The sequence below is a fragment of the Hippopotamus amphibius genome, chromosome 13, assembly GCF_030028045.1.
Source record: "Hippopotamus amphibius kiboko isolate mHipAmp2 chromosome 13, mHipAmp2.hap2, whole genome shotgun sequence".
Lineage (NCBI taxonomy): Eukaryota > Metazoa > Chordata > Mammalia > Artiodactyla > Hippopotamidae > Hippopotamus > Hippopotamus amphibius.
In genome coordinates this window covers 52,738,033-52,763,878 of record NC_080198.1, presented here as the reverse complement: position 1 = coordinate 52,763,878, position 25,846 = coordinate 52,738,033, and the positions used below count along the sequence as shown (strand labels likewise).

General features: G+C 39.4%; 1 protein-coding gene across 7 annotated transcripts in view; it reads right to left on the bottom strand.

The window, feature by feature from the left end:
• The window catches only part of GADL1 (glutamate decarboxylase like 1), a 218,292-nt gene that overhangs the window by 105,667 nt on the left and 86,779 nt on the right, over window positions 1-25,846 (bottom strand). For all 7 annotated transcript variants that reach the window (XM_057706387.1, XM_057706388.1, XM_057706390.1 and 4 more), the window contains exons 7-11: window positions 23,777-23,856; window positions 23,602-23,656; window positions 17,018-17,134; window positions 11,375-11,439; window positions 11,009-11,090 (exon numbers count right to left, since the gene is read on the bottom strand). In XM_057706387.1, coding sequence (XP_057562370.1) covers window positions 11,009-11,090; window positions 11,375-11,439; window positions 17,018-17,134; window positions 23,602-23,656; window positions 23,777-23,856 — 399 coding nt within the window. The remainder of the gene's footprint in view (window positions 1-11,008; window positions 11,091-11,374; window positions 11,440-17,017; window positions 17,135-23,601; window positions 23,657-23,776; window positions 23,857-25,846) is intronic.

The following is a 25,846-nucleotide window of genomic DNA, read 5'->3' as shown; positions in this document are numbered from 1 at the left end:
TATTCACCTACCAGGTGGGTTATGAATAATTTTTCTATTTCTCATTATGCCTGATACTATGCTATTTTGACCATATATTGCTTTACAAATGGAAAGAAAATACCAATAACTGATATTTTAAAAGTCACCTCTGTTGCAGTTAAGTTTTCTAGACCAGCTTCTTCAGAAGGGCAGTTCTTTCACTTACTCTACATTTCCAAAACACCTGCTTTTTACTCTATTACATAAATAAAGGTATTCTACTTTAATTATTTGCTTAAAATATGTTTCCCTCTTAACCCTTGAGTTCACTGAGGGCAGGGAGCATGTCTTACTCAACTAGCACATAAGAGGCTGTGTGTTAACACATTTGCAGGTTGAATGAAAAGGTGAGTAAATCAATGAATGCTCATCCCCACTGGCAGCTCTGAATTGCAGTTGATTATTAAAAGCTAAAACCTGACATATATTAATTCTAGTAATAAAAGACTAGATGAACTTGAAATGCTCCTACTGAAAATAAAAAAAAGGCTGGAAAAAAAACCCCATAAAAACTGCATCTAATAAAAAGCATAGCAGACCTACACAAGGCAGAAACAAACTTCTGGGAGGTACAGGAGGAGTGGAGCTCAGAGGTGAGCCAGAGAGGCTTCCACCCCAGTGACACGTTCAGACTCAGGAGGACAGCTATGACAAGAGCCAGAATGGGGAGAGGTGAGGGAAGGGGGAGTGTGGCCACCACGTGGGGGGACCTGGGGTATCACTACCACTTCTCTGCCCAGCAGGCATTTCATGGGCTTCAGGAAATGGAGTTCAAAGGTGGTCCGTGTAACAAGGGCACTAAAGCAATCCTTTCTCTTGTTTAGGACCCAAAGGTCTCCACTGGAAAGAGAGGTCAAGGTTACACTCTGAAGATCCAGAGACCCTTCAAGCCTTGGTCCTGGGCTGCTAATCTCCCCAGATACCCAGAGAATAAAAATAAAATCCTCTATAAAGAAAGAGAGCTTCACCTCAGGTTTCAAACTATTCCTGAAAGTAATTTTTCAAATACAATATTCAGTAAACCATCCAGGATTATGAGGTGCCTCTCCAGACAGTATGAGAGCCAGGACCCACAGACTTAAGAAACAATAGGCACAGCATCTGTGGAAATCCAGAAACTCGAGTTAGCAGAGGCAGACTGTAAATCTATGTTTAGAATGTTCACAGAGATAAAGCTGACCTTAAAAATGTCAACAAGAACCTAGAGACCTTCTATATGTGAAAAAGATTCAATTCGATACTATGAAACTGGAAAGATAAAAGTAAAGTAAGAACTCAAGGGATAGTGTTAACAACAGATTAGACATAGCTGAAGAGAGAATTAGTGAATTTCAAATAGCCCCTAAAAATTGTCCACAATGAAGCACAGGAAAGACAAAGTTATGAAACTTACAAAATAGAGTAAGAGAAGAAACAGTAAGAAAGTCTAATATGCATTTAATTGGAGTGCCAGAAAAGAAAGAAGAGGAGATAGGGCCAATAATTAAATGAAGAATTTTTAAAACTCATGAAACACGTCAACCTACAGATTCAAGGAGCTCAATGGAGTCTAAGCAACAAAAACCAAGCAAAATATATATTAATAACATTATGGATAAATGGCAGAAAATTAAACAAAGCTTGAAAATCTTAAAGGAAGCCAGAGAAAGAAGTCATTTTGTCATCGAAGGAATGACAGTTAAGTAGTTAACTTTCTAATTCACGATACTGAAAGACAAAAAACAAACAAACAAAAATCATTAAAGTTCTAAAGGAAAATTACTGGCAGAATTCTATTCCCAGAAAAAATGAAATGAAGACATTTTCAAAGAAGCAAAGTCTAAGAGAGTATGCCACCTTTTGATTCATTAAGAAATTCCTAAATATGATCTTCAAGAAAAAGGAAAAGAATACCAGACAGCAGCTCTGGGACACAGCAAGCAATGAAGATAAGTGCACAAAAGTGTTTGTAGTGAAATTATGTAAAAGCCCTAAATTAGAGTAACTCAAATGTTTTTCAACAGCAAAATGGATAAACAAATGGTGATTTGCTCATACGGAATAGTATAAAGCAGTGAAAATGAAGAACCCTGCAAGTGTGCGGCACGTGAATGAATCCTACAGACAGAAGGTAAGTTGGAGTAACAGCAACAACAAAGCCAAACTGAAAAATATGTACTGGGTGATTCCACTCATGTAAATTTCAAAAAGGCAATATAGTAAACTATATTATTTGAGGATGCAAAACTACAAAGCAAAACTAAAGAGAAAAGTAAGAAAGTAACAGGGAGGAGCACATGGGGGACTCCTGGGTTTCTGTTCTTTGTTTTAATCTGTGTGGGAATCACCTGATTATTCTTTTCATAAAAATAAATTAAGCTATTTATATACATTACATGCATATTTTATATTTTCCTTATATTTAATAGTAATTAATTGAAAAAAGATCATTATCTTCTAAACTCCCAAATAACCCTTAGCATGAACTACCACAGAAGATTCTGGTTCCTTGTGCAATTAACAAAACTTCCTAAATTATAATTTTCCATCAGCATCATAATGACCTAAAGGCAAGTACGTCTCCTGAGTAAATGCATGTGTGCCTGCATGTATAAGTTGTAGATACCTTCATTATATAAAATGTGGTGATTATTTTACAGAGTTTCTATTTTTCTACTCAGTCCACAATTAATTTCTTTATTATATGCCAGTAACAATTTCTGTACAAATTAGGGTTTAAGTACAACAGCTAAAAGTCTACATAAGATAAATCCATATTTACCACCTCTGAGTCATCTACAAAATTAAAATGCTTTTCTTATTTGCATGCACTTGTATTGGCATTTTGAATTGCCATGGAAGAAAAACCCACCAAAAAAAATGGACTCCCTGAAATTATTTGGCCTTGAAACAACAAAGCTAGAAAGCCTAATTAGGAGTGTCAGATATGTTTTTAGATATCTTCCTTGGAAAACAACAAATATGACAGCTAGAACTGTGCAAAGGAAAACAAATAGAACAGTTTATGCCAAGAAGTCAAAAGGGCCTCAAGCATCATACCAGAGAGTAGAAATAGGAGAGAAAGCCTGGTGCAGTGAGTTGATAGTAAAATAAAATAAAGGCGAAAGGCAGATGCTTAGAATCTTTTAAAAATGCTAAAACCAAATTTTAGCCTACCCACTGAGGCAGGTGTAGCTTGCTACCTTTGGCACGCATTTTTCCATTCGCTTCTTTTGAGGTTTCCTTTCATGCCCTAATCCTTGTTTCTCATTTTTTCTTAGATTTTAACTTACATAATCTTCCTGTATTATGGAACGCTAATCAGTTTTGTTACAAGCAAAGATAGAAAAAATTCAATCCATAAGTAGAATCCTCTTTCTGGGATATTTTTCAACTGCTAGTTTTTGTTGAATCAGAGATGACAAAGGACATAAAGGTAGAATTTCCCATTTTTTCCCTCTTGGTCATTTCTTAGCAAATCTGAAGTTTTCTGTGATGAACGGCAGAGAAGCAAAGGTTGTGGTCCCACTCTGACATCGGATGGCTGCCATGAAGAATGAATTCTTTACCTGGAAGGGTATCAGAGAGATTCCCACACTCTTTGGGTTCTCCAGAAATAGACAGGCAGATGATATTAAATCCAACCATGGGCAGCACCCCAACTCATTCAAGTCAAACTGATGAAATAAATGTAGCTCAATCAGCAGGACCAGGTGGCAGCCACCCAAAGGTTTGAAGGAACTCAAGGATGAAATTGGAAAACTGTTGGCCAAGATGCTTGGTCCGACATTACAAACAGCCACCACTGTCACCCTGGCAGATTGTGAGTGTCATTCTGTTCATTAGAAGGGGTCAAGAGAGGACCCAGGAGCCTTAGAAAAGCAAGCTTCCCTTCCGCTTGTCCAGTATCCAATAAAGCACAGCATTATTAGACACTGAAACAAAAATAACTTTCTAGGGGAAAGACAATATGGTTTCTGCAAAGAGGAAAGCATGAGTCACTGATTTATTATTGGTCTCTGAGGCACGTAGATAAAAGGCCAAATGTTGACAGTTTAGGGTAGACTTTTTCTAAGCACCAACATGAAATGGGATGTAAGGAGATAATGGATATCTCAAATCATATGGATAAGACAGACAATTTCTACACCCCACCCACAAAAATTTCTTAAGTATTAGCAAGGAGGGACACTCTTTGAGACTTGAAAGAGATCAGGTCGTGATGATAAAGGATCTACTGCAGGTAACAAATTTAAAATATTACCATTTGATGGTATTGGAAAAAGACATAAAGTAAGTTCACTTGGGGAAACCTTTTTATTGAGCATGAATTAAGTGTCAAGCTTTGTACCAAGTAGTGGGACTACAGCAATGAACAGACCCCTTCTGCTCTCAAATAACTCACAGTCTACCATATAGATGATTCCAAGAATTGAGGGATAGATTCTCTGTTGGGACTTGTACCTATTTATGACACGATGGCAACTATTGGCTGGAATCAGGTAGTTCAATCATGATCATGCAATAACACATCCCTCACAGCTACAGTTCACCAGCAAATTAATATACGAGGCCATATGATGCATGGTTCTAAAACAAAGCACAAATCCCCTTGTTAAACTTAATGACAGTTGCAATGTGAACCCAATAAATCCTAAAACCCGATTTTATTGGATGGCTCAGTGGAGAAAGATACGATGGGTTTTGAACATGTGCAATTCTAACATTAATTATTCTCTCTCTTTACCTCATGGGGAAGGAAAGCAGACACTATAGGGGTGTTTGTTATGACTGTGAATACCACGTGAGGTTTTTTTAATGTGATACACACACATGTACATGCATACGCACAAATTTCCAAAAGGCTCATAAAAAGTTAACTTTTTTCATTATAATTTAAAAAACCCAGCAATTAAAAAGAAAAAGGGCTATTTACCAACCACGAATTTGATAAGCTCTGGCAGTGTTATGGAATTCTCAACCTTGCTGCAAAGCTGAAGAATTCTCTCAGCTCAGGAAAGAGCCTCCAGGACCTGGAGAATAATTTCAGCAGCCTCAAGCCTGGGAGATTGATGTCTCTCCTGCAAGTCAAATGCCTTCTTTTCCAATCAGTTTTAAACACTGACCTTCGCCCCTTTCCTGCTGTTAGCTAGGAGGCTGTCATCCCAAAGAAATGTACAATGTACGTGTGTAGGGGAAGTGTGAGTGTTCTCTGGCATGAGAGAAAAAAAATTTTTTGGTGATCCGATTGTTCAGTATTTTCAAACCACCTAATAATGGCACTTGCATAGGAACTCCATGAAGCAAAACAAGAGCTGGAAAAGAAATCCTTACCAACTCAGACACAGTTTGTTCTCGTTTCTCTGATAAATCATGTTTTCTCCCTTTCTTCTTTTCTTGCACAATTTTTTTTGAATGGCATGTAATAGTTGTCCTTTGCAATATCAATGATCACTCAGGATAGAAATTTAAATGGGTCTGAGAGAGAACATATTTCTCAGGTGTATTATTCCAGTGAAAAATTCCTGCCTTCTCTTGGGGCACCACACTGGAAGATGGTATGAGTCTCCTTTTCCATTTTTTTTTCTCCACGCATAGCAGTGCCAGGCCCATAGTATACCTTCAATGAGTGTGTATTCAGTGAATCTCCTACTTCTCTTCTTCCTGCTACTTCTTCTCCTAAAGAAAAACTGGGACCATCCTAAGCCTCCTCTGAGACTGAAGATGAAAGAGAAAGAATTGCAAGGCCTCACATTTGAAATCTAGATAGCCCAGAACTGCATCAAATGAGAAGGAAAATGCTTATGCGTCTGTAAGTATGGGTGTGCAAATATCTTGCCTGTCAAATCAACAAAGCTAAAAACGCTTGTGTTGTCGAAGGCTGACACGTGCGCACACACACACATACACACACACAGGCTCATACTCTGCTAAGTGAGAAGGCAAGCAGTTTTTTTAGAAGGAAAATTAGGAAACAAGTATAAAAAAGCATCATGAAAGATGATCATGGCTATTCAACTTCTAGGAATTTATTCTAAGGGAAAAAAGGGATATGCACAAAGATTTAGCCTCAAAGGTGGCAGCCACAACTATATTAGCCAAAAATGAGTACTATCTAGTTGGTCAGTGGTAAGGAGGTGGTGTAGTTAATTATCAAATATCAAAATGTAGAACACTATGCAGCTGTAGAAAATGTATAGAATGCATACTGACATGGAGCAATATACACAACTTTGTGAAACAGAAAAAGCATGCTAAAATCAAAATATGTTTTCATATTAGATAAATACATATGTGCACATTTAAATATATAAATACACATTAGAAAAGATGCATCTACTTGTAAAGGGCATCATTTTCTTCATCCCTCTCCTTATCTGGATTTTCTGATTCTGGTCTATGATAAACATGAATTACATCTGAAATAAACATATAAAAATGGACATAATAAAAAAATCCTTAGTATCTACATGGTTTTTTTAAGAAAAAAAAATGTCACTTTAATTATCTATAGCTGCTAGGTTAAACAGGAAGTCCTTGTGAGTTAATATTGGATGACAGCAATAAGTAGAAACAGAGAGGAATAATTTATACTCAAAAGTCATCTGATTGGCATATTTCATGTTCTCAAATATCTGTTAGATTTTTTTAAACTAAAAAGTTCTTTCAATAAATGCTAAAAATCAAAAAGCCAATACTGAAATTTTTCTCCATCTATGAGTCTGATTCTTAGAATATACTGCCTTTTATTTTAGATCAAAGCATCAAAATTGTCTTGGATCCAAAGCAACCATGTAGACCCAGCATTTACATCTGTAGTCAACCTACTTATAATCACAGAGTCTTTTAAATCCCTGATTTCCCTTCTCCCTGTCATGCAGAGTGCTAGTGAGAGCACAACTTGGAGAGCACAGCTCTGCCTGGTTTCGGAAGCAGGCTTCTTTACGAACACAGGAAGTTAAAAATGCAAACACCACCAGCTAGTCAATCCGGAAAACAGCACTGTGAATGCTGGGGCTTTGAGGGTACAAGTTAGGGAATCAGTTTTTCCCTTAACAGAAGTATGTTTGCTAAGTAATTTTCTTTCTTTCAACTAGAGTTACTCTCTTCCATTAACTGGAGAAGTAAGTCAAAATTAAAATCACTATTCATCAATTACCTGCCGGAGGTACACTCAAGCCTTGTGTTAGGACAGAGGCAATAAAGCTCATCAACTATCATTTTAATCATTGTTATTTCAGAGCTCTCAGAAGGAATAATTTGGGGTAGGGGAGAAATTGGAAACTCCTAGTTATTGTTGACATGAAGGCAGATATTTCTGAGGATTTTAAATTTACTGAATCATTCATTTTTTTCAATGAATTGTAATTTTTTCCTCATTCAGTGCGTACTTGCTAGGCATGTGGGATACAGTGGTGAATATAATGACACGGTCCCTATCTACGTACAGCTTACATTCTAGGGGAGGGAACATTAATATACGAGAAATCATCATTACAAGTCATGACGAGCACGTTAGAGGAAGGCAACAGGGTCCGAGAAGGAATAATGGAGAGACGGCAGTCAGAAAACCCTTCTTTAAGGAGGTGGCACTCAAGCTTTGACACAAAGACAGAGTCACACTCCTCCTAATACGTTTCTCTGGATTCTGTGAGCATCGCCCTTTCCTGGTCCTCCTACTGCCTCCCTGGTCATTCCAACTCAGCTTTCTCTCTCAATGCAACTTTCTCCTCTTCTATCCAAATTCAGATTCTGAAGTCTTTCAGGCCTAAGATTTCCATCCTCTTCTCACTCCAAAGTTTCTCCCAAGGCAAGCCATTCCACTCTATGACCTCAAGCATCACCCGCATTCAACAATCCCCTAATATATTTTTCCAGCCCAGACCTCTTTTCCTAGCTTTGGGTCCATATGTCAACTGCCTACATGACACGTTCACTTGAATGCTTCACGGGAATCTCAAATTTAACATTGTCTATGCTAAAATCAAGATTATTTCCCTCTAGAATCTTCTCTTCCTTCCGTGATCTCTGTCTTCCTACACAGGACCACCCACTTGGTTGCTGTATCACTAATCAGGGAGTCAACCACGACATCTGCTCCCTCCTCATGTCCCACATAACTGGGAATTCAGCCCGGTCTAGCCAATGGCTGAAATATATCTTGAATTTTATCACATTTTTTCCATCCCCTACCATCAGCTCTTGTTTGGATACTGCAAGCCCTTCTATCCTTGTATCCATTCTTGCCCCCTTCCAGTTCACTGTCTTAAATGAAAATCTTTTCTGATTAATCCCTGCTTCTAAAATTCTCCCATTGTTCTGAATATCGAATCTAAAATCATTAAAATGATTTCTAAGACCCTGCATGATCCATCGACTGCCTAATCTTTTAGTCTCATCTCATGCCAGTCTTAGCATTATTCTCTGTGCTTCAGCAACAATGAACCTCTTTCAGTTTCTAAAATTAAAAAAAGGACCCTCCTTTCTTAAAGACTTTGCACATGCTGCTCCTTCCATCTGGAATTTCTCAGGTATCCCTGCTTTGTAGTTTGAGTAACATACTGTTCTCCATCTCAGATATGAATGTATTTGGCTTCAAGTAACAGTGGAAGGAGTTTTACTTTAGCAATAAAGACATTTAATTACCTTGTATCACAAAAAGTCTGGAAGCGGGCACTTCCAAAGCGAGTGCGACATTTCAAAACCATTATCCAAGACCAAGACTTTTCCCCTTTCTGCTTTTGCCATTCTGTGCATGTTCACTTTTTAATTTAGGCCTTATGGCTACAAAGTGGCTGTCAGAGCTCCCTATATCATGTTCTGACACAATGTTTCTGCATTCATGGTAGAAAAGGGGGAAGAAGGCTCTCCTCCTGTGTATATCACCTCTACCAGAAACTAAAACCTTTGTTTCACATTTCCTCCTCATCATAGTGGCCACATCTATGTCACAGGGTGCCTATTAGCTGCAAGGGGGGCTGGTTAGATGAGCATCAGGAGAGAGAAGGGAAGGAGGTGGGGATGGCTGGTGAGGATATGATCAGCAGTGTCTGACACGATCGTCAGAGCACTTATCAAAATAGTGATCAAAGAGTTCAATCTGTACACTTTGTTCACTGTCTCCTCTGTGAGATTATAAACTGACTCTGGGGAACAAGCCCAGCATCAGTACTTTGCCTGGCCTATGCAGGAATCAGTTGGTGGTGGTAGAATGAATGAAAGTACAAAAGAGAACAAGAGAGGCAGAAAATAGGTATCAATACAAAAGGGACAGAAAACTGCTGACACAGAACTTAAGCCGATGGTCACATCTCACACCTCACAGTTCAACTCTGCATTCCAGTTATTTGGAAAACAGTCTTTCATCAAAAAAGGGAAACTTTTGAAAGTAGTCCATTCTTTGCACCATGAATGCAATTTTCTTAACCTCTTAATTCCTGCCATGTGAGTAGATGTGGGTGCTATAGTTTGCATTGAGAACCAGGAATGAATTCTTCAAAAAAAATTTTTTAACCACTGTTTTAGAGTTAGATGATCCAGAAAAGTTTAAACTGCCTCACAGACAATTTAAATCAATTCTTAGCTAAACCATTCCAAATACGATTCAGCAAGAAAAATTTATAAAAGGTAGAAAGTTATTTAAAAGAATAGTCATAAAATTTGGGGTCTAAATTTTCCACTCCTGAGAGCATCACACTAACAGATAAGGATCTCGTTCAGATGATCCAGTTACAGAGCAAGCAGATGTAAAATGCCTGCCACATAAAGGACACATGGCATATTGTCGTTCTCGTATCTAAACGACAGGTTTATTCCTAACTCTTTCATGTCCTGTATATGTAATTGTGGGCAAGCTGAATATGTTCTTTGGTTCATAAATGGTATAGTAATCTTCAACCACCTTTCAGTTATAAAATGCAGTCACTCTACTACTGAAAAACTTAAATGAATAAAAGTTAAATGGCATTGAATGCAGTCCATACTAGCCAACCTAACAAAACATGAAGGAATAGACTCATATTCCCAAGAGTCTCTCTATCTAGACAGGCAGAATCTGTTCATAGCTTCTGATGGACATTCTGTTTGGTCGTCTCAAAACACAAAGGGCACCGACATGCAAATATCACAAATTTTTTTTAAAGAAAGTTGTAACTATCCACACATACAAGATTAGACTTCAGGTTTTAAATACGGCTGTCATTTGAAATAAAATTCCTTAAAAAGAGAAAATGACTTTAGCATTGGCAAAGGGAGTCCCCTAAGAAAAAAAATGTAAACAGATGGCTGAGAAAGACCACCCACATGCTGCACGCAGATCCTGAGGAGGCATCTCTAAGAATGAAGTGGCACTTCCCAGCCTGAGCCACGTCCACAAGGATCCTTATTTAACCTACAGGAAGCATAGAGTTTTCACCTGTAACCAAGAGGAACTCCAGCCTGCTTGCCTCACAGCAATCCAGACTAGCTTCCAGTTCTCCTCAGTGTTCCAACAGAAGCTAAGTACCAACCACTTGAGACTGGCAATCCCCTAATAAATCATTGTTTGATAATCAGCCCTAAACCAACATCTTCCCATATAAATGGGCTGTTAAGCCCCAGCTAAGCATATTAAGCATTCAATTTAATGTATGACACACATCTGCTCTCCTTTCTCAGGGAGGAGAAGTTTCAAGATAACTTAAACCCTAGACTTAATCAAGGGGAAAAAATTCTTGGCAATGTTTAAAACCGAGTTTTAAAATATATTCCAAATGAGGGTGAGAGAGACCATTTGCTGTAACTAATGAGATTATATAATACCTAAATCAAATACACAACATACCTGAGCAGACACACTTGATCTTTTTCCTGGGTCTATTCATCTTTTCTTTTGATGCCACCAACATTTGCCAAAGATTGTCATCTACCTCTGGCCCACGGCACAAAATACAAGCAAAAATGGGTCCTCTGCAAATATGATAATCTACCCCTCTCCATGCCCGATGAAGGCGGTAAGAGGAAAACTCACAGATTTGTCTTTTACGAGGAAAGCACAGCACTGAATCCCAGCCATCAGCATCTTGTGCGGGTTCCATGCCACAGAATCAGCCCTATAACATTAAACAAAGAAAAAAACAGGGTGGGGGGTGAGATTCAGTCAGTGTCTAATGGTGGGAAGAACTCTATGACTAGCAGCAGCTACATTCCATCTTCACATCCAAGTTAGTGCTCTAAAGGACTCTGGGTGAGTGGTTTCAGGAGTTTGGGATTTTTTTTAAAAGCAAAACAATTACTTAGTTTTTTGCCTGTTTTCAAAATGTCACTTAAGTGGGCCAAGTCCAAAGAAATTCACTTGCCTAAGTAAAAGGCACTGCATCTGGGAAACTACATTTACCTGTGGATGCCGTGCAGAAGCTTGTGGTGCTTCCTTGACATCAAGGCTGAACCACCCCAAGAAGCCTGTTGAGATAGTTACATAATCAAAACGATGTTAGTTCAATGTTACTTGTTCACCAGCCCGTTGTCACTTGACGCTTTAAGTCACTGTTCACCACTGTGGACTCTAGGAAGTTTTGATCACTGGCTCTACCCAGGCGATCAGAACCTCATCACAATAGATGGGCCCCCATTGACCCTTAGGATTTAAATTCCCACATTATAAAGAAATTGGTGTAATAATAACTCTTTGAGTTGCCTGTGGACAAAAAGAGGTCTAAAAGACACAGTCCATATCTTCTTGAATCTTAGAATCTAAAGTAGACAACAGCCCTTCCATACGCAATGTCCCAGTGCCGATCGCGAGACACGGGCTCAGGGCTGGCATTCCTGAGCCCATGCTTGCCAAGGAGGACAGAAAGGAATCCAGGAACCCACAGCCAACTGGGATGGACTAAGAGGAAGTGGATTCTATTATTGAAAAGTTAGATCTTTTCAGCCAAATCGTTGCAAATCAAAATAAGTGCAAATCAAAAACGTGAGAGTGGGAGAAAGGAAGCCTGGGGCTTAAGGAAATGACACAGTGGAGAAGTGAATATCATGAGCAAAGGAAAGGGGAGCTGAGACTAAGGAGAGGAAAGGAAGTCCCGCGGTCAGTAAGTCTGGAGGGCAGTGGGGGAGAACCCGTGTGAGAATAAGAGTTGGTCTGGTGCTTGAGATCAAGCAAATCTGTAAGTCTGAATTTGTAGGGTGGCAAAGGGCGGTCGCAGTAAGGGAGTATGAGGGGACCAGCGTGGGTGATGCTGAGAGCTCTCTAAGGTTATTTAAACCACACAACATTGCTCCGAGCACAGAGTTACCATCACCTCAAATTTTTAACAGAAAAACTAAGGTTCAGAGGTTATAAATTGTGCAACGTCTCACAGGTAATAAAAATCAGATCTGGGAGCCACTTCTTTTTTTTAAGCTAACATCATAACTTAGAGAAGGCGACCAACTGGCCCAGTGGGAGAACTCAGTGTGGAGAATGGAGGTGGGAGGGGAGTCGCCCAGGAAGCAGACAAGGCCTATCCTACTCTGGGCTATAGAATTTTAAAGGGTAACCCCAATGACTGTGCACCCCAATGTTCACTGCAGCACTACCCACAACAGCCAAGACATGGAATCAACCTAAATGTCCATCGACAGAGGTATGGATAGAGGAGATGTGGTACATATATACAATGGAATATTACTCAGCCATAAAAAAGAATGAAGTAGTGCCATTTGCAGCAACACAGATGCAACCAGAGATGATCATACTAAGTGAAGTAAGTCAGAGAAAGACAAATATCATATGATATCACTTATATGTGGAATCTTAAAAAAATATGATACAAATGCACTTATGTACAAAACAGAAATAGACTCACCGACATAGAAAACAAACTTATGGTTACCAAAGGTGGAATGGAGGAATGAATCAGGAGGTTGGGATTAACATATACACACTACTACATATATAAAATAGATAATCAACCAGGACTTACTCTATAGCACAGGGAACTATACTCAATATTCTGTAATAACTTATAATGGAAAAGAATCTGAAAGAGAATATATATATACATATATATGTGTAACTGAATCACTTTGCTATACACCTGAAACTAACAACATTATAAATCAACTATACTGCAATTTAAAAAAAGATTTTCCTAAAAACTTTATTCTCCAAACTTTGACCTTGAGCATTTCAATATGACTACACTAAGTATAATAATTTAATTCAAGAAATATTTATTACATATCTAAAGGGACTGACACTGAACTAAGTGCTACAAATACAACAGTAAATGAAACACTGAAATAATAACTCAGAAAAAGGTAAGGAAGAGCCCAGAATCACGTAGAAAGAAATGACAAGATTGTGTGCACCAGGGATGTGGAGGAGGGAGGAAATGAGAGGTCTCCACGGTCCTGAGACTATCACAAAAGCTGAGCCCATTGGTGGACAATAAAGAGTGGCCTTAAGAGCAGCTCTCTCATTCAGGGCTGGGCCCAGGGGCAGGTGAGAAGTCACCCAGGTGCACCCGTACGGAGGAGCTCACTCTCAGAGCTGGGCTCTTGCATGGCCCTGGGAGTGAAAGCCTCCTTAAATTTTCAAGTGCCAAACTGCCACATTTCTCACACGGATTCTTCCTCCCTCCCCTCCAGGCTTACTGACTGTGGGATTTCCTTTCCTCAACTTATTCTCAGCTCTCCTCTCCTTTGCTCATAACATTCACCTCTCCAATGAACCCTAGGAGCCTCACCTGCCTCACCTTAGCTGTAGCCCTGCTTCCATGGACTAGACTCTCCAATGACCCCATGGGGTCCCCAAAGGTTTGTGCGCCAAAGGTGATGTGCAGGTAAGTCCCAAAGAGTCTCAGACAAAGGACTGACGATCGAGGTTGTCAGTCAGGTCCCCTTGCTGCTGCCCTCTCTCCCGCACCAGCATGCATGATGGACCAAGCTGCTGACCTACAGAGGCAAGTGCCCTCGGCCTCTGGGAAAACTTGATCTGAACCTGCTAATTGAGGATCTTCAGGCCTGATTTTTGAGAACCTGACCCTCATGAACATGAAAATGACTTATCAATTAGGTTCCTTTACTTCTCTTACACATGCTAAACTCTAAGTTGCCTGTTTTTCTCAATCCTCTTATCCCCCAGCCTCACTGAGAACAATGCGTGACCAGGGGAAGGATTATTCAGTAACTCAGCCACACCGATTTACTCTCACCCTTTCCATCTGCCCCACTCACACACCTGCCCTCCCTGTGCCTCCTGCACTGCCCTCTGCCTCTTCTTCCTCCTCAAAAAGTAGACAATATTCTGCCAATCTTAGTGAGCTGGATTGAAGTTTTAAAATCACGTGAACTCTGTTAAGGCATTAGTTCACTGGTTTACAGGGTGGTTAGGCAGGGTTAGAAACAGCTCATCCAAAAATGTATTCCTCAAAAGAGGTGAAAGGAGAAAAACAAGACGCCTGTTGCCTGTGTTCTATTTCCAATGGCTTCACTCTATAACCTCCTTACTCCAAAGTTTGCAACAACATCAAACCAATGGATGGCATTACTGAGCTATAAGCTGGACACCACGGATATCAGTTCACTACATTTTTCTCTTTAAGTAATTAGTTAATAATTTAATTGTAGGGCCAATCTTGAAGGTAAGTGGAGGCAGGGTGGAATGGTGAGATGGCAGCCCCTAAAGCCCCTAATTTTAAATACAGTGTTTGTCAACTCCCCCAGGACTCGGATGAAGCACAGGTGAGACACCATAGGAAGCATTGCCGGGAGGGTGAGGTTTTGCAGTGGCTGCAGCCTCTGCTTCAGAGAAGAGCTGGACCAGCCCTGAAATCCTGGTCTCAGGCAGAGGCTGCAATAACATTGGCTTTCCCAGGTAAAGAATAGTCCTGGAGCCAAAAAATTCCAACATAACTAAAATTTTTCTTGTTTAGCTGTTTAAAAATGCATTATAATTAACCAAATTTCAGACACTGTCAGATGTAAGAGTACCATTTTTTTTGTGGACTGCTAAGAAAGAAAAAAAATGACATCAACATACCAATTACGTACATTAAAAATAGAAACAAAATTCATGTATCTTAGAAAGAATAAGATATGGTATGCGGAGCAACTTAGTTTTATGGAAAATGCAGAAGAAAAAGCAATCCTAATTACATTTTTAAAAAGAGATCAAGTAAATGCCAGTTTTTAATATTTTAAAGGATGTTTAAAGCATCTTTTAGAAAATTTCAAACAGGCCAAAGTAATCACTGTAATTTTATTAATTTTTTTATGTTTAAAATTAATATACTACCCTTGGTATGTGGAGTTTCTTCAAGAGAAGCTACATGCTCCTGCATAAAATTTTATCAACATATTTGATGTCTGCAATACTAGAGGATGAGTGAGCACTGTCTCAAAGTTAGAGCTAATTTCTTTAATAAATCATGTAAACAGTTGTCAGATTTAATCTAATACTACAGATATTCAACCTGAAGCTTATTATATGCAAATATAACAGTCTGCCTGGCTTAAATATTTCCTTATAAAAGTATTTTCTTCAAAAATTCAACTTCTGATTTTTAGAAAATCTAGAGAGGTTTTCATTCACATCTTACAAATCACAATTCTTTCTAAGCCCCATAAATCTCTTAACATCACTCCCAATTTGGAAAATGCTGTAGTTACTCTGTTTTACATAAACTATATAATCCATATTTGATGTTTCTTTTATGAGAGTAGAATTTTTAAGTATAGCTGCTCATATATTTGATTTTGCCCCTATTTCCACAGTCACAAAAGTACTCACTTCATATTATCTTTCAGGACATAACGTATTATTATGCTTCTAAGTCTATAAAAATCAATAAGATATAAGTTGAAATGCGAGCAGATACAGATACTACTATCCCATTTAAAGAAGTCACAAGTAATCTACCTGATGTATTGCCACTGGCATGCTAATCAGACTATACCTCTAGTGAGCTTTATATTACTACTTTCGCTTTTCCCAGATTTCAGCATACATTTCATGAGAGCTTTCAGTTGCTGAAAAATTCTGATACTGTATCACAGAAACTTTACTTTGAAAGCATAAAATTATCCACACTATAAAATTATGTGTAGGTGTATCCCCCAAATAAATGCTCAGCTACCTAGTGTCCAGTGAGTCAAAAATACACTCCTTTCCTTTTCTGATAAGGAGGATATGAACCACTCACTTACTGGAGGAAAGTTCCCTAAAGGCTCATTTGCGAGTTCAACAGTTCTTTCTACTGGGTTGAATCGAACTAATTAACTGCTGGTTTCACATACACAAAGAAAACCAAAACACTCAACAAGCATTCACAACTAGCTGAATTCAACTTTTTAAAGCCAGATAAGTAGAATTTTAAGAGTTATTTTAACTAAGGAAAACAATTATTATGAACAAACTGAGGACCTACAAAATTAATTAGGAAAAAAAAGCCAATCCTTTACGTTATAAAATTGTGAAGAATATAAGTTACTAATCCCTCTCAAATAGTTATTTATGATAGATCCAGATAACACCTGTTTTAATCATGTCATGAGAGTAAGTCATGCAGCTTTTTGCATTTTCCAGCTGACTGGAATCACACAATGTTAGAGCTAGAAGATCCTTTACTGACCACATCGGTCACTTTCCTCTTTACAAATGAAACCAAAACCCAAAGGGCTGGGGTCACAATAAAGAGGAGGCCGATTTGAACCCAAAATCAGCCTCTTGACTCCACAGTCCAAAATGTGTCCCCCACACTGCGTTGCCTCAGTGACAGTAGATCCAAGGGACCAAAGAAATGATTCAGGAGAGAATAGGAAATAAGAAGAAACCTGGAAAACTAAGACAAAATGCACATCAAGTCTTGGGATCTTCTTCTTTATTACCTTACAGGAAACAACATATTTATTTCCCCTAATTAGAAATATACATACAGTTAAATACAGGTAGTTGGGGACCTCATGTTTGGTTCCTGAGAATACGAAAAACTTCCCACCAAAGCTGCAAAAAGGCAAGACAGCTAACCAGATGTGTGCACCCAGATGAACTTACATCCACGTGGAGCCAGAGGCTGTGCCTCTCACAGACGTCTGCTATCTCATCCAGAGGATCGAAGGCCCCCAACACCGTGGTACCAGACGTGGCACAGACAAGGAATGGAGCTGCACCCTGTGAGAAGGACCCACGTGTGAGAATTATAAGAATCATCATCATCACCACTAAATCTGAGCTGTAGTAGGTTGGTAAACACAAGGGTTGTACATCTAGACATTTATCTGGTTTCTTTGGAGACAAACATTCATTCAGGGAGTGTTTACATTTCTCCATCACGTGGCCTCTAGTCACTATAAATAGGTTAAGGAAACAGAAAATGCCATGACAATAGTATCCTTTGTCCCAAATCCACATGCATCCTTACTCTCTTTACTTGTTTTCTTTTTTTAGTCTTTGTTCTCTAGCTTTTCCAGATAGAAGTGGACAAGCTCAACCACCATGGCAAACGGGCATCTGGTGTGATTCCTAACTCCTCCCTAGGGAGACTCATCATGGCCTCCCAGCACCTCCAAAATAAGAAGGAACAGGACTGGAGGACAAACAGCCTGCTCCAGGGGCAGGACACGCAGGCCTGTCTGCTTGTCACTTGGTAAAATTCATGCAGCTACAGGCAAGGGTTATGCTCAGGTACAAATTTGGCATCAAAGGGGATATGGTAACCTCATTGGGATACACTCCCTCAAACGGGTGCTGCAACAGAGGAAATCATTAGAATGTGCTGGGAAAGAGCAGCTGTGTTTTTCTGCCAAGATTATTCCTCCTCATCCAGCCCATGGCTGCATCTTACAGAGACAGCAGGTACTCGTGAGAAACGGGAAGAAAGGGAGAATGTGGGAACAGGGACAGAGATGAGTGGTAATTCCAGCCGAGTGAGCCAGGCACCCTGGCCCCATGCGGGATTTTATGACAGCCATGCAGAAGGAAGTACACAAGCTTGTTTCCAGGTAGATCCATCCCAATGTGTTGGCAGAGGTGTGTTGCTCTCTGTGGAAGTGGGTCGGAAGAGCAGGTAGAATCCTGATTCTAGAGTACCAGCAGTCAGTGACAAGAATGCTTACTTGTCAAAGTCAAAGTCATTTTAGGATGGAGTCATTTTTCCCTCAGTTTTATCGTGAAGTGCACTTGTTACTGTAATATATTTTTATGTCCCATTGAATCTCAGGGGTGTCCTCCTTAAAACAGATTCATTCCAATTTAGCTGACCTTTGACAGAAAGAAATAATTTTTCTTGATGGAAAGTGGGGCAGAGCAAAGATGCCTGGTCCACATCTCCAGGCAGAGAAGCACAGGAATCAAAGTGATGGTACACAATGGATCCATCTGCCATGCAAGGAGAGGGCTGTGACACATGGAACGCAGCCCACCAAGCCTCCTAGGATAGGACCAGTAGATGACAGAGCCCCTGGGAACTAGGGGCCTTGGGACTTCTTCCCTGTAATCAACTACCAATGGATTATATCTTTATCATGACCTGACTTAAATGAAATGTGACCAAATTTACATCAATCATTAAGCACAATAGAAAAAGTAATTTACTAAAACCATTGAAGGTGTCTTTAATGGTTGGGCTTTCCTTATAAACTCTATGACATCCTGACAATTGTGAGAAAATATCTGTGCTAGCTATTATAGCCCATTAATGAGTTTCCCTCACCCTTTTAGCAATCTAACTAAAAATATAAGACCCAGAAATTAAACTTTTGTAATCTGGATTTAACATTCCAGGTTTTTTTCCCTTTCTCATATCTCATGCTATTAATGAGAAAATTCAGTGGAAATGGTAATGATTGTGTGTTGCCAATGAGTTGTATTCTCTAAACAAGTTTGTCATTTCAAATACTCATACACAAAAATACTTCCAATTATTCAGTGCTTACATTAGTTTTATCTTTTTATAAGCACTTTAGAACTTCTGATGCTTCTGTGGTTTTTACCATCTTTGGCATCAAGATAAAGGTCACTGCTCAACAGATTTTTTTTAAAGCTATTTTTTTAAGGCTCTTTATTGGAATATAATTGCTTTACACTGTTGTGCCAGTTTTTGAGGTACACCAAAGTGAATCAGCTGTATTTATACATATATCCCCATATCCCCTCCCTCCCGCGACTCCCTCCCACCTTCCCTATCCCAGTCCTCTAAGTCATCACCCATCATCTAGTTGATCTCCCTGTGTTTTGCAGCAGCTTCCCACTAGCTATCTATTTCACATTTGGTAGTGTATATATGTCAATGCTACTCTCTCACTTCGTCCCAGCTTCCCTTTCACCCCCCACCCTGTGTCCTCATGTCTGTTCTCTATATCTGCATCTTTATTCTTGCCCTGTCACTGGGTTCATCAGTACCATTTTTTTAGATTCCATATATATGAATTCGCATACGGTATTTGTTTTCCTCTTTCTCGCATACTTCACTCTGTATGACAGACTCTAGGTCCATCCACCTCACTACAAATAACTCAATTTCATTCTTTTTTATGACTGAGTAATATTCCATTGTATATATGTGTCACATCTTCTTTATCCATTTATCTGTTGATGGGCATTTAGGTTTCTTCCATGTCCTGGCTATTGTAAACAGTGCTGCAGTGAATATTGTAGTACATGTTCCTTTTCGGATTATGGTTTTCTCAGGGTATATGCCCAGGAGTGGGATTGCTGGATCATATGGTAATTCCATTTTTAGTTTTTTAAGGAACGTCCATACTGTTCTCCATAGTGGCTGTACCAATTTACATTCCCAACAACAGTGCAGGAGGGTTCCCTTTTGTCCACACCCTCTCCAGCATTTATTTTTTGTAGATTTTTTGCTGATGGCCACTCTGATTGGTGTGAGGTGATACCTCATTGTGGCTTTGACTTGCATCTCTCTAATAATTAAATATGTTGAGCATCTTTTCATGTGTTTGTTAACCATCTGCATGTCTTCTTTGGAGAAATGTCTAGTTAGGTCTTCCCCCCATTTGTGGATTGGGTTATTTGCTTTTTTGATATTGAGCTGCATGAGCTGCATGTGTATTTTGGAGATTAACTCTGTCCACCGCTTCATTGCTCAACAGATTTTTAATGGATTGTGGCTGGCCAGGAATTCAATCCCAGTAGAAAAAAAGTTGATGTACTATTTCCTACATCTGTAACAGAGTTAAAAGCTTGAAACAAACAAACAAACAAAAACTAGGTCTGAAGCTACTGAGAAAAAAAAACTAGTCATTAGGTATTAGAGTCACAGAATGGATGCAAAATTTGAGCTTAGTGAATCCAAGCTCAAGTTTTAACTGTCTTGAAAGAAAATCGAGGAGGCATACCAACTCTAACCCCGTTGCCCTACTTTCACATGTGCCTAAAGCAATTTTTACTTTTTAAAATCTTCCCTTTTCAAGTTCTCAACTTCAGGATATGTCACTTTCATGGAGTTTCATTGTCAAAATGAACAGGCATTTGAACAATGAAAATAATAATGACTGTCATGGAGTAAAACCCATCCAATATGTTAGAAGATGAGTTCTTCATGATACTTTAAAAAGAAAAAGAGGTTTGGCTATCTTTCAGGATGCTTGGTAACTCACTCACTACTCTGAAAATTGCTAAATAAGAGAAAAGAATAAAATATTGATTTTGTCTTACTTGTCCAAACCATTTCCTTAGGGAAACCAAGTAGGGATGAAGGAACAAAATGTTTATGAGACTAGGCCTGCTACTAAATGAAGAAGGAATGAGAGAATTGATTAGAACATCACTAATGAAATAATGCGTCTAGACCATGATGACAATGGCAGCAAAATCAACGAGGTGAGAGGCTGAGGCAGAGTTCTGTGATAGATGGACCGATAATATTATCACAAAAGGAGGCCCAATAGGTCTCCTGATTATAGGGCAAAATGCTATCCATGAAGCCTTCCTGGTAAAAATTCCAACCCAAATCTCCCCAAGTCTCAATATCTAACAGCCAAATTACAGGAAATATAGAAAATAAATGCAGAGGTACAGAGAAGAGGTGCACTTAGAGTCAGTTCTCAATGGAATCAACAAAATCCATAATGTGAAAAACTCTACAGGACAAAGGACTTGGTTTCTCCAATGGATCAATTGCAAGGGGAAGAAAAGGAGGAGGGGCTGTAGGTTAGAAAAAACTTATGTGATAAATCAACCAAATGCAACATGTGAACTGTCTATGAATTCTTTTGTAGACCACCAGCTATTTTTTTAAAAAAAAAGATAATGGGAGAAAATGTAATCAGAGTGAATATTGGGTGATTTTAAGAACTTTTTCTTTCTTATAATAGTGTTATGGGTTTTTTTTTTTAAAAGAGAGTACATATCTTTTACAGATATACTGATATAATGTATAGGATACGCTTCAGACTGATCTAGTGGTATTGGGAGGGGACGGGAGCACAAGCTAATGATTGTGGAAGCTGCATGACCAGTATATGAAATCTCTTATATTAGTTTGACATATATTTAAAATTCTCCATAATGAAAAGTTTAAAATTCAGGAAAGAAAGAGAGAGAGAGAGGGAGGGAGGGAGCGGAGAAGAGAAGGAAGGAAGGGGAAAAAAACCAATCATATGAACCATACAAAAAGCAGAGTCAGTATTTCCCACCAACAAGCATTAATAACATAAAGTTCTTTTTGATAGGAACTTCTGTGGAAAAAGATAAAACTAGATTTTAAAAAACAGATAAAACTAGAAGGTGATATCTGTATTTCACAGCAGAACAAACAGGTTGTAATGTAGAATTTTCTTCAAGAGATAAAGAAATCTGATAACCTGTACCACCAGACAACTATCAAATCCACTCATCAATTGAATGTTTAAAAAAATGTAGATCTAAGGACACACACCGGAAGCCAATACATCTGCAATAAAGATAGAACTTTTAAGCACAGAATTTCACACCAAATACAGTGATCTAGCATGCCCCAGATAAGTTGAATTTTATGAAAACATAAAAAATATGAGGAGTAAAAGAACAGAAACATTAAATTTTAAAAAATAAAAATAAAAGAACCCATCTTTCCTAGACTATGAAGCCCTCTGAAGAGAGATAAACTCATATCCCAGCTCAAAAGCTGGGCTTGTAATTTTTCAGAGTCACACCTGACATTGTTGCTGCGTGTTGGAAAGTGGTGAGAAAATGATCTGAAGCTCCACTGGTGTGGGGGCTGCGGGAGGATGGAGGGAAGCAGTGAAGTGGCTGCACCTAATCCAGCAGGTTTCTGGTCCAAGAAGCAAGATGGCTGGCGCCAAAACAATGCCACGCCCAAAAGGCAGATACGAGGCTTAGCTGGAGTACAGCAGGTGACCAAGCCATGCCTTGCCTTCCCCAGCAATGGATGTGCCAGCTTTCATACATTAAGGCACCTACGGGAAAGAGGACAGTCTGCTGAGCTGCAATACTAGACCCAGACCCGATGGGGTGATGGTTATGGATGGGCTTTGGGTAGAAGCAACCCAGGAGGGTAGTTTGATCAAGAAATCAGAAATTCCCACTACTGGGCACGTACCCATAGAAAACCATAACTCAGAAAGACACATGCACCCCAATGTTCACTGCAGCACTATTTACAATAGCCAGGTCATGGAAGCAACCTAAATGAATGGCTAAAGATGATGTGGTACATATATACAATGGAATATTACTCAGCCATTAAAAGGAATGAAATTGGGACATTTGTAGAGACATGGATGGACCTAGAGACTGTCATACAGATTGAAGTAAGTCAGAAAGAGAAAAACAAATATCATATATTAATGCACATATGCAGAATATAGAAAAATAGTGCAGATCAACCGGTCTGCAAGGCAGAAACAGAGACACAGACGTAGAGAGCAAACATATGGACACCAAGGGGGGAAGCGGGGGTTGGGGTGGGATGTATTGGGAGACTGGGATTGCCATATATACATTACTAATAAGAAAAAAATATCAAATTGTACACTTTAAATATATGCTTTATTGTACATCAAAAAAAAATGCACTATGGTATTCTGGATGGGATCCTGGAACAGAAAAGGACACTAGTGGAAAAACTGGAAAGATCCAAATAAAGTCTATAGTTTAGTTAACAGTATTATACCAATGTTACTTTCTTAGCTTTGACAAATGAACCCTAGTTATATAAGATTAACATTAGGGAAAACTGAGTAAAGGATATATCAGAAAAAAAGAAAAAAACAGAAATCAGAAACCATCTTGAATGCAGCCTGGAGACCACTGGTCTGGCCTGCAGCACCCTCAGAGTTAGGAGCTACATAGGAGCACGGATGTGGGGCCCTGCTGAGGAGGCTGGGCTCATCTTCTGAGGCTAATTCTAGGCAAGAATCTGGAATATGCCGACGTCAGTGTTTTACGGGGCTCCAGCCAGCTGGGAATGAGAACATCCCAGAAACTCCATAGCACATGTAGAGCAAGCACCCGGAAATAGCACATCTGCAAATGAGCTTCCTCCTTTAATTCTAAAATGCCCTCTTCTCTCTCCCACACACAGAGACGGGCTTGGCTGCTGGCCCTGCGTGCTCTCTGCCACGCCCGGACGCAGACACACATTTTCTCTCCCTCCCTCTCCTTCCCCCTCTCACCTCTTTCTTGGCTTGCCACACTTGCTTCTCCAGCTCCTCAGGTATCATCTTACCTCTAAGAGAGACAAGTTTCAGACACCGTTATGTTCAGCAGTGAACAGACATTGGTACTGCTTTTTAAATGGTATCAATTTCCCCCTCCACCCACCAGGTTCCCGGATCCTGTCCCGATTACCTTGCATCTGTCTCCACAAAGCAAACATTCTCAGTACCAATCCCAAGAAAGGAGGCCGCCTTCTTCATGGAGTAATGACACTAAATTCAAAGAGGCGAGGGGGAGAGAGAGACGCAAATACACAGCATGAAAAAGCATTGCTTACTATCTAAACGGGTGTGCGTCAAATGGCGGAGCCCAACCTTTGGAACAGTGTTGCATAAAAAAGGGGGTTATTTAATTGAGCTCCTTAGTGTGGTGGTTGAAAATGCTGATTTGGGTTGGGGTCAGGGAAACCAAGATTTAACTCCAAGTTTTCCCAGTTACAGCTATGGACCCTTGAGGAAAGAATGCACACTCTCCAACCCTCCATTTGGTACTCTAGAAAGTGGGCATGTGGATGCCCCTTCCATCTGCTTGTCATGGAGTTAAATGGGTTAATATACATAAAGAGTTAGCACAGAGCCTGGTGTGTGGAACACACTTGGTCACTGGAGGCTGTCGTTTTCCATAACACTGAGAAAAGTTTCTCTTGATGCTACTAATAAAACTAGTCCACTGCTGACTCAAAACCCTCTAAGGAGTGAGCGAGACTCTGTCTCAAAGCTGTAATCACGGACCACTGAAGAATCTATTTTCAAGAGCAAACAATGGGTTATAAATGCTGATCAGACACTTGACCAATCTAGTTTAATACTGAATGTAAGGCTGAAATTAGACACACGGGAATGTGGCTAAAATCATAAGAACAAAAGTAAGAATAATTTGTAGACACACTATGTGATGCAGCCCTGGCATGAATGAGGCTAAGCTGGCTCTGGAATTAGGTCTTATCTATTTCTTACTGGCAAATAGAAGTATATACTTTACATTTTTGGGCCTTTATTCCCTATATAAATCCTATAAAATAATTAGCATTCAAACATTGGCGATATCGTCCTTTATACATTAGCGCGGACAGGTGGTCAATTAATTCTTTTCTATGCCATAAAAATTGAAAGTGGACATTATTGTATCAAAAAACCTTAGTAATTTAATTTGTAGGTATGAATACATTAAAAGAGTAGTCATGCCTTCACACTTAACTTGATATATTTCCTCAAATGTGATAATTTTTTTCCTCTTTTGTCAAGAGAGTTTTATGGGGAACTCTTTTTATAACTCTGTAAAAATAAATGCAGAAGTGACACCATCAGGAAAAATGAAACCATCATAAATAATTAATTTCCAAACATCAAATACGACACATTCAAAATGTCTGTAGAATACATGCATTTCGGGTTGTTACAAGAACATATGCAAGTGAAGAGTAATAATGTACGTGAAAATACGGTTAATTCTCTACCTGCTACATCAGCTCACCACAGCTAAGCTGACACAGCTAGGATGGATTATTTCTCACCAGAGACTGGAGCTGTGGCGCCAAACAGCTATTGATTTCATAATGATAAATAGTAGCTTACCCCACTGACATTTGCCAATGAGGAAAATCACATTGCTCTGCCCTGAGAAGCATCAAAATACCCCAACCAATGGATCTGCTGAATAAAAAACTTGTCATCAGAATAAAAATAGCTTCGGTATAGCTATTTTTGGGTATCTCCGGGCAAAGTGGAGTCCAATGTCAAATCTCAAATGGATAAGGACAGATTTTTAAAAGTCTGCAAAACTGAAGTCTAAACATCTGAAAGCATCAGAGGAGGAAAAGAGCCCTGGAAGGGGAAAAAAAGAAAGAGTGATGCTTCAGACATACTGAGTATTTTCAAGGGAAGGAAAAACCTAGAAGGCTGGAGTTCAGAAGTAACAGCTGCATTTAGAAACAAGAGGTGCCTGCTCCCGTCACTGGCAGAAGAGAAGTCAGTCCTTCTAAGACCCAACCTCCCCCTGGGTTTCACTCGTCCACAGAAGATGCACAAATCTCAGTGGGTATTCATTTCTATACAGATGAGACAGCCAGTGCCCACATGAAAGACAGAACTGCACTGAAGTTTTCCTTCCAGGTTCCAGCAAGAATTTCATCTGTGACCTTGGGTTTCTCAATGAACCGCTGCTCCCCTCTCCCAGGGACTGTGTTCTGGACACTTGGAGTCC